We start from the raw sequence: 12,430 nt of genomic DNA, 5'->3' as shown, positions 1-12,430 counted from the left end.
GTGCTCCACTTTAGAGACTTCCAGAGTGTTCATGCACACCCTTCCTCTTTACAGAGACGCTCACGTCATGATGACTTCCTAGTGTAGCCCTCGTGAATGAAGGGGGGGAGAGGGGGGGGAGGGGGGGGGGGGTGAAGGGAAAGAGGGAGAGAGAGAGGAAGAGAAGAAAAAGGGGAGAGAGAGGAAGAGGCGGTAGGCGGGAGGGAGGGAGAAAGAAACAAGGGGAAAGAATGACCATCTAAAGAAGAAAGAAGAGAGAGAGAGAGAGAGGACGGGGTGAGGGGGGGAAGGAGAGAAAAAAGGGTAGAGAAGGAGGATTGAAGGAAGAGAGTTGGAAAGTGAGGGATCTCAGAGAGAGAGAAGGGAGGGAGAGAGAAGAAGAAGTAGAGCAGGTAAGGGGGGCAACAGGAGAGCGAGAGAGAAATTAAGGATGAGAACCATTTGGAAAGAAATACAGATATTGCAAAAGGGAGAGGGAGAGAGGGAGAAAAATTAGAGAGAGTGAGAGAGAGAGAGAGAGAGAGAGAGGGAGAGAGAGAGGGTTAAAGAAGGAGAGGCATAATGATAATGAGAGATAGATTGAGGGAGAGAGAGAGCGGGCAGGGGTACCCGAGCTAATGGAACATCAATAACTGGGTGACATCGTGGAGCCGCGTGAAGTGAGGAACACCTGGGCCCTCTTCATCTCCTCAGCCCTCCTGATTTATCGGGGCGGGCGCCCAGCAGAAGGGGAACGTGGGTAATGGAGTTTCATTAAGAGACAGCATAATAGCCTGTCTGACCGCATTACAGCGCACTGCAATCTGCTGCAGGCTGGCCTGTAATGCATGTACCTATACATTTATCTGTGTGTGTGTGTCTGTATATGTATGTATAGATAGATAGATAGATAGATAGATAGATAGATACATGCATACATATATGTAGATAGATGGATTGATATATATCAATCCATATCCAGCCATGCTAGACGTCTATACAAAATTGAAGAGTTTATGCTAGAAGGTAAATATATGAAGTATAGTGTAAGCATAAGTAAGAATATAAGTGGTAACACTTTATGATAATCAGTGATGATAATAATGTTCAGTCATTGGTCATTTATCGGCCGTTAGCAAATGATGTATTGATAATTAACCAACATGTTAATGAGGAAACAGCAGGGGCTTAGCGTGTGTGTGTGTGTGTGTGTGTGTGTGTGTGTGTGTGTGTGTGTGTGCATGTGTGTCGCTGCTCTTCTTCCAAAATGTCTCTAGGAACAGTTTGTCTCCGCTGCTGTGTTTCCACGGTAACAACATTCTGAACATCCTGAAGATGTTGTTACCGTGGAGACACAGCACATCTTGAAGATGTTAGAAAAGAGGAAAACCAATGACAAAACTGTAAAAACAACCTTATTTTAATTGCATTGGGGTTGGATTTTATTTTCTAACAATGTTCTAATTTTCAACTATATTTTTGTAATTAGTGTTCTGTGGACTGGCTGTCACCTATACAATACAACAAACCAAAATATGCTCCAAAATGGGTTTCCTCTTTTCATTCCTTCTGCGCCTCATATTTCTATGCAAAAGTCCAAAACCACAGCAGGCTGTAAGCTCTAAGGCTATGAGGTAGGAATCCACTCGCAGTCTCTGAACCAGGTGACTCGTTAGCCCGTACTAGCCTGTAGCGCAGCGCTAAGCCGACGCATGCGGCCCAGGACTGACATGTTTCCCCAATAGCCTCCCGAGACCATCGCCCGTTCCAGAAAAACATCACTCATCTCTCTCTCTCTCTCTCTCTCTCTCTCTCTCTCTCTGTCTCTCTCTGGTTTTCTCTGGTTGTCTCTTGTTGTCTCTCTCTCTCTCTCTCTCTCTCTCTCTCTAGTGAACAGCTGGTCCTTCATGCTATCTCAATGCCCCCCCGCGGCGGTCTAATCAGAGTCAGCGGCGGAGCAGGTGAGGTCGTCCCCTCGACGCCCCTCCGCTGAGCGCCCGTGTCACAGTGCGGCCCAGGCCAACTGAGAAACTGATGTCTCCTGTCTCTCCTCCCAACGACCTCATCACTGTGGGACCGCTGACGGCCTCTCCTCTGGGACGTCCTCGGCCCGTCTGTCTGTGATGCCGTCGGCCTCTATCTGATGTCATCGGCCCATGACGTCTGTCCGTCTAGCAGTCTGTGTGATGTCATCGTTCTGCGACGTCTGTCTGTCTAGCAGTCTGTCCCTGATGTGGTCGGTTTGTGACGTCATCAGTGTCTCTCTGATGTCATCAGAACTCTAGCTCTAAATCTAATACTGAGTGATACCATTTTTGACGGCCAATCTCTTGTTTTTATTCTTTCTCAACCCCTCTCTCTCTCCCTCTTTGTCTCTCTCCATTTACTGATCTGTGGTACAAACTATTGCTAGAGCGCATCCATAAAAGTAGAGCCATCAGAACCAACTTTAAGGACACAACGCTTCGCTCGCCAGATCCTTTTTCCTGAGCAGAAATACCTCAAACCTCTCTAACCATCCTCAAACGTAATGTCTAACCTCACAGCTCAACTTTCCATCTCATATTATCTCTCTGTACCATCTGTGGTCCCTCAAAGTGTCCTCCAATCCCCCTGAACCAGACCTCTTCTCTAGGGCAGCAGCGGGCCGAGGTCTGGCCCCTCAGAGATCTCCGTCCAACTCCAACCAGATTCAGAATGTTTTGTTCGAATTCAGCAGAGAACCGACCCGGTTCAGAAGCTTCCTCGGTACAGTTGTGGGAGAACAGAGGGGGAGAGAGACAGAGCGAGCTACAGAGACGGGGAGAGAGACAGAGCGAGCTACAGAGGGAGAGAGAGAGACGATACAGCAGAAGAGAGGTACAAGGTGAGAGTATCTTGCCGTCATCGGGAGATTCTTGGCAGCCTCTTTTTTGGGCGGCTCTTGAAGTCGGCTCTCCCTGGCGGATTGGCACTTCAAACGGCGAGACAGCGGAAATCTTATCTCGTCTCCGGGATTATCCTCGACTTTACCTCCTCAAAGTAGTAAACGCACATCAGGAGGCTTCGCATACACAGCGGGCAGTGACAACCACCACAACAACAACAACAACAATACCAACAGCAGCAGCTCTCAGAGTTGACTCGCTGAGTCAGTGTGTCGAAGGAGGAAGACTTGCGCTGCAGATGTGCCAGATGATTCCATCAGCACCACATCATCCCGTTCGGGGGGGGGGGGGGCATTATTAATGCAGCGACCTTAAAGTTGCAGTAGTTAAAACACGAGACATTTTATAGACCAAACAGAAGAGCGAAAGATTTTGTAGTAAACTATAAAATAAACACTGTACTCTCTCTGTGTTCCCTCCCTCCCTGTGGTTTCTTCGCCATTGAGGGCTGCGTTCAGGCAACCGTGATGGATCCCTCGACCAATAAGGGAAGAGATAAAGAGTGGACTCGGATTGTTATCATCCCATAGAGTGGTGGGCACGGTCAACTCGAAGCCCATATTCTTAGTGCATTTCACCCACTAATAGCTGATGGAGAGCCATGTCAATCCCCCCCAAAAACGACACTGAAATAACAGCACTTTATGCTAACCCACTGGCCCTTTAATGACAGTGCCGGTGCCAGAGTGCTTTTCAGGGACCCGTCAGACAGCAGCCCCCCCATCCTAATGCCTCTGAAGGACAAGGACAAAGTCCCCCAAACCCAGTGGGGGGGAACCCCATGAGAGGGAGGGGGTCCATAGGGGCCCAATGGACAGATGTATAATTGTGCATGAAAGCAAGCGGCTACAAGGTTGAGAAAGATTACGTAACCTTGGAATAATCCTGGCCCGAGTTATGGTGCTTGCACACCGCCGCGCGGCAACCGCCCTTATAACCGCCTCGCTGCCGGAGGGTTCAGCGCGGCGGTGGGAAGGGCCAGGCGTTTTCAAAAGCGGCTGCTGCTGCCGCCGCTGCCGCCGGGCGGCTGCCGCCGAGTGTTTCAACACGGGGAAAGCTGAGCGGTAGGGCAAAATCTGTGCGCGTTCACGTGGGCGGCAACCGCTTCCTGGTTTTCAGCCGCTTTTGTAACCGCCTCCCCTCTGCCGCCCTTTCCTCATTGAAATGAACGGATGCGGCGAGTTGCCGCGCGGCGGTGTGAAAGCTGCTTAACGACTCAGACCCGACATTAGACTTCAGAGTCGGGGCCTGAGCTGGACCAACAAGCCAAACCACAAGGACACTCGTAAGGTTAAAGCACCAATATTGATAGTCTAATATTGAGCTTTTTTCGATATTGACCCTCCATTTGTGGCCGTTTCCCCACTTTGCATTTTTCTCTCCTCAGATCAATGCAGGACCGATAAACCACCGTCCTCCCTCCTTCCTGAGCCTCCCCTCCCCTCCGTTTATCAGTTTATTCAAACGGAAGTCCTCGCTCCACTCCAGACGGGGTCAGACGTCTGGTCGGGTCTGATCCCGGCTTCGTTAATAAAGGCTGTCTCATTCATTAGGAGCCGTGACTCTGAATGCTCATGATGCTGTTATGCAGCCTGGCTGACACCCTGTTTGATTAAGGCTTGGTGTTATTACCCTGACCCCCTCATGCCCCGTCCGTGTGCTTTAATGTTGCTTCAGATCCAACGAGCCAAGGAACTCTGAGGAGCTGGACCAAGTCAGTTCACATGGATTCATTTATATTTAACGGTGGGCAATAACCTGTCAGTGTTTTTTTTATGCATTCTTCTGGGGTAGTCTCTGGAGTAGTTTCTTGTATGTTATGTTTGGGACACTGTGTGTCCAACACTATTTTATATTTTATTTTCTTAGTTCAATCACATTAAATACAATTAGATACAATTAAATACAACTGATTTCTTAAAATACGCCGGGAAACCACTGCTGGCTGAACCAATTCCCAATCAACTTTAATTCAATTCCAATATCATTCCAATTCCTATTTTATTTTATTAAATTAAAATTCCATTCCATTTTTTTCAAATTATATTCCAATTCAACTCTAATCTAATTCCAATTCCATTCCATTGATATTTAATTCCAATCGGACAACAATTCAATTTTAATTAAATTCAGATTTCATTCCCCCCTGAGTGACATCAAAGACAGCAACCAATGGGTGAGCTGCGGGGGAGGGGCTTACCGTCTACGCAGGCGGGACTGGCCCGTGTTGTCCCGGCGATCTGGCCCTTCTTACAGGCACAGCGGGCTGTCTGTCGGGCGATGGTGCGACGTGGTTGGCTGCTGTCCCGGTCCAGAGTCACAATCTCACACGTCCCCGCCGCAAGCTGACCTGGAAGTGACATCAACGAAACAGGATGTGAGGTTTAGAGACGGGACTTTGTGAGGAAAGGGTGATTGTAAGGGCCGTTTTAATTGGTGGAGCCCTTGATACATAGTTAGCCTCTCACAGGTGCGCGTTTTACGACCCTGCCTAACACTAAACCCTCCAAAGAGCGGGAACACCTCCCCAGACGCCGTGGGCAGGAGTGTGATGGGCGTGAGTGGACTTCTCTTCCTTTTTCCCAAGATGCATTGCTCCCCCCTCTAGATCCTTATCCTAACAGTAACATTACAAAACCTCAGCCTAAATTAAGCCATCTCTAACCGGATACCTCGACATTTTATAACTATTTCAAACTTAATGGAGCCCAACCCTACCAGTTTAACCATCAACCACCAGCTCTCCTCAAAATGGTATCCAAACCGTTTCCTGATGGGAAATATTAGAAGCTATTCAATTTCTCTTGCTCTGTGGTGCATTATGGTATTATAGTTTTCATTTTATTTTATCCATTGAAAATCACGACACAATTGTATTATTGTTATGATGGTGAATATGTGTAGAAAGCTGATAAGACTATTGCATTAATAAGATGAAATACCCAACATGAATAACTGTAGCGTGGCCAGCTACAAGGTGTCTGAGAACACAGCCTGTAGGGTCTCACTACAGGCTATGTACTTGTCTCAAATTAGCCATTTCCCCTTACAGAACAGCCATATATATATGTTTATACATTTCCATTAGCCAGTAAGAAAGGACATGAATACTAATGGTGTGTAATAGTGCCACCAACCTCACACACAGCACAGACAGCCCTGTATGTATGCATATATATATATATATACCAACCTCACACACAGCACAGACAGCCCTGTATGTATGCATATATATCTATATACCAACCACACACCTACACCCTGGCAAAGGTGTGTGTGCTTGTGTGTGTGTGTGTGTGTTTGTATGTGTGGGGACAGCTCTAATATTATAAAATAGAAGTTGATTTGTTAGAAATGACAATCCGCCCCATAGACAGACACGCACGTGCGCGTGAGCAGCAGTAGATCATGAGTAAAAAGCAATAAGAGGTGTAAGTCCAATTTATATTTTACATATGTTTTTTATTGTATGGATATATTTGGTAATCTCAAAGGCATGAGGGATTGGCAGAGCGAGCATTTCTGCAGGGAGAGAGCAGCAGTCGAAAGAGACGTGTTAAAATGTAAAGCACATTCTGCTGGAACAGCCAATTAACCCTCCACCATGTCCCAGAGACCCCCCCCCCTCTCTCTCTCTCTCTCTCTCTCTCCCTCTGTCTCTCTCTCTTCTCCTCTCTCTCTCTCTCTCTCTTTCTCTCTCTCTTCCCCTCTTTTCTCCCTGTCTTCTTACTTATATCTCCCTCCCTCCTTTCTCTCTCTGCATAACTCTCCATTCATCCTCTCGTCTTCTATAACCCTTCTTCATTCTCTCTCTCTCTCTCTCTCTCTCTCTCTCTCTCTCTCCCTCTCGCTCTCCCTCTCTCTCTCTTTCTCTCCCTCTCTCTCGCTCTCTCTCCCTCTCCCTCTCTCCCACTCTCCCTTGACTCACACCTCTCCCCTCCCCAACTGTCACCACTGCCACAAAACAACCACCTCCTCTTCCTTTTTCTCTCTCGCTTTTTTCCTCTCCCCTCACACTCCTCCCTCCCCCATCCTCCCCTCCGCCCTCCTGCTCCTCTGCTCCTGGTGCGGGCTGATAATGACTATTTGTGTCGTGTGTGTGTGTGTTGGTAGTATGTGTGTGTGTATGTGTGTGTTGGTGTGTTTCTTAAACACACCACCTCACACCCTCCCTCCGTTGCTCGCACCCCGCCCCCACACATTATTTGATCAGTTCCTTTTCTTCGTCAGCCCCTCTCTTCCTCTTCCTCGCTGTGAAGAGGTGTCTGGGATCTGTTATGTAACCGAGCGGTGCAATGTGTCAACACAACACCCCCCCCCACACACACACTTTCATATAGACACTAAAAACACAAACACATGAACTGTGACACACACACACACACACATACACACAGACAGAGAACAAAAACACTTTCATATAAACACACACACACAAACGTTCATACACGTATACACACGCGCACACACTTTTTTTATAGACACACACACACGCATACACACACAAACTGTCATACACATACACATACTTTTATACACACACAAACACTTTTATAAACACACACACACACACAAAGAGTGTCAAGGCATGAATCACTGTGTGCGTCGATTCGGATCAAAGTAACCAAAGTGCAGGATAACGTTTTGCGAGTCGTTCTGAAAGGTCCGTACAGCACATAACCAAACCAGCGCCCTTCTCCTGCGTCTCCGTGTTTGTGTGTCCATCGTCTCACCATTCAGTCATCCATCAAACATCTGTGATTGTTCTGACCCATTTCATAAAGGAGCAGGGTAGGCCCCCGTGGAGGTAGACAGACATGGGGGTGGGGTGTGGGGGATGGGGTGAGGTCCAGGACTTACCCTGCTGACCCCCCCCGTCCCCTGCTGAGGAAGTGGGGGAGGCTGATTGAAACCTGTGTGCGGTCTGTTCTGGCGATGGTCGACTGACCGCACAGCTTAGCACCGTGCCGAATTACGGCCGTGCACACTTCTTTGCACACCCCCCCCCCCTCCACGTGCACACTCACACGCATTTTTACACTTCCCCTCCCTCTCAGAACGTGCTGGTTTGTCCAGCGACACGCCAACGCACGCCATGAAGAGGGGACGGATTCTTTTCTGGCCCTCTTCACTCTGACATTTTAAAACACGTCTTCTAAAGAGGACATTTAATGTGGAGCACAAACGTTTTGAATAAATATATAATCGTTATCGCCCTTCTCGTTTTAGCAACGTTTTAGCACTGCTGTCGCTCTCTCCCTCTCTCTCTCCGTGGCTCGGTCACGAGGACGGGAGATATTTCTATATATACTAGGTCTTACAGAGGGGAGTGTGTGGGGGGAATCGGCTGGGGGCGGTGTTTTGGCGGGGTTGGGAGAATCGCTGCGGTGGACAAAAATACATGAAAATCCCACCCTTCAGGTCACCGGCCGCCCAGGAAGGCTAACGTTACCGGTTTGCTAATGATTTCCGCGCGCATCGCTGCGGGGTGTTAGTGGTTCCACACGTTCTCCAAAACGCCACATAAGCGCAGCAGCAGTAGAAGGGTTAGCAGACACTTCGTAGAACTCGGTACGAAAGCGGCCAAATAAATAAAGAAATCAAAGGAAGGGAGCACTGATGGGAACTGGGCAGCAGAGAGGCCATTCCCAGGCCCTGAGCAATAAAAATAGTTTAGAGGAGAGAGGAGAGCGTCCGATTCATGGATCTGCTCAGTGACGGTTCCCGGTCGAATGCGTGTCAGGACCGTGATAAATGTTTGTGGAATGAACGGGCCCTGTTTGCATGATAAGCATCCAGATTCTAGAACCATGAATCTGAATCTTAATCTGAATGGAATCAATTCAAGTTGAGTCGTGAAGTCTAGAATCGACTATCTACTATCGAAGACTATAATAAATGTTTGTGGAATAAAAGGCCCTGTTTGCACAAGAAATATCTCTATTCTGGAACCGAGAATCTGACAAGAATCATTTCAAGTTGAGTCGTCAAGTCTAGAATTGGTTTATCACAATCCGAACCCACATTTCTCCCTGTGCTGCAGTGAGCTCTGGATGTAGCGCAGTGGCGGGCTGCTGGCGGTTAGCTTGATGCACGGTGGCAGGTGGTTAACTCGGGAAAACAGGAAAGTCGGCCTGGATCTAAAACCTGCACCGCTGGTAACTTTTCTCTCTTTTGTTTCAAATGTCATTTTCTCAGCTTTACCTCCGTAGACCAAATGGGTTTAGAGAATAAACACCTGGCTCTATCCCGGCGTTGTGGGCGGACGGCTGGGTCGGGGGTTTATCAGACAAACAGTCGTTTTCACACAGTCTTGAGTGAAAGTGATGCAGTGAACAAATGAAGTGATGCAGTGACAAAAGCTTGACTGAGGGTAAAACGGTAAAGGGTAAAAACAGCTGATTAATATTATTTGCTATTGTACTAAGATATTATTGCTATTGTACTAAGATAGCTCACTTGTATTTAACTGCTGTCTAACGATACTGCTATGCTTCTCTTTAAATACTATACTATGATACTGCATTACTGCTGTATTTCTGTACTACTGTTTAGCCGCACTACAATACTAATGGTCAGCAGCACTACAATACTAAGATACTACTGTTCAGCAATACTACAGAACTACAGTTCTACTGATTAAATCCAAGCCAGCCGTGTTGTGTGTGTGTGTGTGTGTGTGTGTGTGTGTGTGTGTGTGTGTGCACTTCTGTGTGTATGTGTGCAGCCCTGGCGTGTGCTGTGTTCTGCATGTGCAGTGAAGCTTGCCGCGATGCGTCTCTAAAATCATAAATACTACATCCTATCTCCTCCACGCGGTTCACTGCCAACTGGTACACATCACGACCGGGCAGTTTAATGTTGTTGGAAAGCAACCCTGGGTTTGTGTTTGTGTGTTTGCGTGCATGTGATTGCATGTGTGTGCATATGTGTGTATGTCTAAGTATACATATGTGTGTGTGTGGCGCTTGCGTACGTGTGTGTGCGTGTGCATGTGTGCGCGCAGGTGCTTGCGTTTGTGTGTGTGTGTGTGTGTGCACATGCTTCCGTCTGTGTGTCCGTGCATGTGCGTGAGTATGTGTGTGCGTGCGTAAACATACATATGTGTGTGTGTGTGTGTGTGTGTGTGTGTGCTTGTGCATATGTGTGTGTGTTTGTGCTCACGTGTGCTTGTGTGTGTGTGCGTTGCCTCCATTAGCGTGCGCGCGGCGGCGGCGGCGGCGGCGGGCCAGGCTAAAACACCACTACATCATGCTGGCGTGTTCCAGCTGCTGCGAGGCGGAGCTGAGGGGCGGTTGCCAAGGCAGCCCGGCTAAAAAGCCATTCTGGATCCAAATGCTGCATTAGTGGATCCTTGATGTCCTTGCCTCTTGCTCCCTGGCTACGGGGCCCCGGCTAAGGGCCCGTACGCTGCTACGCCGCGGCCGTACCGGGGCCCCTCTGACTCCTGCCGGCCCCCGACGCCAGTACTTACGCTCAGGTGATTTAATAATCCGAGTTAATGAAATAAAGTTCATCAGATTTAGTGTTTGTTTTCGTAGCGCTAGTCCCCCCCCACCCCCCTCCCCCCTGGCGCTGCAGTGAGTGTAGGGCGTGTGCACGTGGGGAGTGCACGTGGCTCTCCTTGAGAGGGATCAGCCCCACCTGCTCCTCTACGACACGCATCGGCAGTCGCTCTGGACGACAACGTCCGCTAGACGACGTAAACGGTGACTTACTATTATTAATAGGGTTCTTAGTTTAATTGTGTTCAGCTCCGGTCATCTTAAGGGGTCCGGAGAACAGTGTATCAACGATTTGTTCATAAAAGCCATTTAATACAGAGAAAAAATCCACTTAACTTAAGTGGAGAGCAAACTGGATTAATACGTGGCCAGAGAAGTCCTGTGTTTGGCGTAAGGAGTTGGCAGAACAAAAGGATTGGAGGATCCAAGCAGCTGGTTTATAAGCATCCTCCTCTATCCCTCTCCACCCTCCTCCATCCTTCTTCTGCCTCCTCTATCCTCCTCTATCCTTCTCCTGCCTCCTATATCCTTCTCTATCCTTCTCCTGCCTCCTCTATCCTTCTCTATCCTTCTCCATCCTCGTCTTTCCTTCTCCTGCCCCCTATATACTTCTCCACCCTTTCCTTTGTACTCCTCCACCTTCATCCCTCCTCCTCCACCCTTATCAATCTCTCTCTATCCTCCTCTTTCCTCCCTCTTCCTCCACTCTTATCAATCCCTCTCTATCCTTCTCTTTCCTCCCTCTTCCTCCTCCCTTATCAATCCCCCTCTATCCTTCTCCATCCACCACCAGCCCTTTGCCATCCTAACCCTGCATTAGAGCTATCAAAGTTTGGAGAGTAATCAGTAAGTCTGGATGTGAATTCATATTAAGAGAACTCTCTCTCTCATCATGGAGAGTGGGGCTGGGGGAGACGGAGGGCGAGCATGAGAGCGAGGGCATCATACGGGGTAGGGAGAGATAGATGGAAGAAGATGAGGTTTAAATAGTGATAGAATTGATATATATAGACAGAAATAAAATAATAAAACTGAATAGTTAGAGGGAGAGAGATATAAGGAGAAAGAGGGATTGATAGATGGAGAGGGATGAAGAGGGAGATAAAGAGAGATAGGTTGGAGCATAAAAGAGGTACAGGGAAGCAGAGGAACTTATATAGAGATGAAGAGGGATGGAGAAAAGGGGGAATTGAGAGAGAGAGAGAGAGAGAGATGTGCCCAGTATATTCTAGGTCTTTGTGTCTGGGCTCGGCAACTTGGAATCGCTCCGAAGTGATTTAATTTTCTACAAAGGCACTTTTTTCATAAACTGCTTCGGCAAGCAGCACATGTGTGTTCGGGAAAACACACAAATACACACACACCCTCGCGTGGCAATACACATAGAGGCAAACACACACACACACACACACACACACACACACACACACACACAGCTGCACACACACACATCAAAGCACAAACATGCCCCAACCCTCATACACAAAACAATTTGAAGGCCAAGCAGGTAAAACACAGACAAGCATCTCTGTTTAAACTCTCCAGTGTCTCTCCAGTACGCACACCTGGATTCCATTCCCTGCTGGAGATGCATTTTACCTGCAGACCGGTTCATAAATTATACAGTATTTCATAATATTTGCATGTTTAAAATAGGGTTAGGGTAACAACATACAATTAGTGCGTACATTAAGTGCCAAGACGTACAACACACAATAAGTTCATACATTAAGTGCACGGACAGACAGTGTACAATAAGTGCGTACATTAAGTGCCAGGACGTACAACATACGTAAGAGGGATGAAGTTTGTGGAAACCTTGCGCAGCACCCTGGAAGGACGGCAAATCAGAGCTATCCCAAGGCCAGGTCGGGCTCCGACTCTGGATCTCTGATCAGTAACGCACTCAACCTCCCTAGGACTAGCCTCAATGGTGGCTCCCACTAACCCTGCACCCTTGTGGCTTGTTCGTTTGATAAAGATCCTCTCCGCCAACCCAACCCAACCCCAGAAGGCTCC

At 48.1% G+C, this 12,430-nt stretch overlaps 1 protein-coding gene across 1 annotated transcript in view; it reads right to left on the bottom strand.

The window, feature by feature from the left end:
* The window catches only part of LOC307089586 (chemokine-like protein TAFA-5), a gene marked incomplete at both ends in the record, with an annotated part of 90,038 nt that overhangs the window by 49,484 nt on the left and 28,124 nt on the right, over positions 1-12,430 (bottom strand). Inside the window, one exon of the mRNA XM_079755935.1 lies at positions 5,107-5,256. Coding sequence (XP_079612061.1) covers positions 5,107-5,256 — 150 coding nt within the window. The remainder of the gene's footprint in view (positions 1-5,106; positions 5,257-12,430) is intronic.

This window comes from Pollachius pollachius, assembly GCF_949987615.1.
Source record: "Pollachius pollachius genome assembly, chromosome: 18".
Classification (NCBI taxonomy): Eukaryota; Metazoa; Chordata; class Actinopteri; order Gadiformes; family Gadidae; genus Pollachius; species Pollachius pollachius.
The sequence above is the reverse complement of the archived record's forward strand: the minus strand, read 5'-3'. Positions and strand labels throughout refer to the sequence as shown.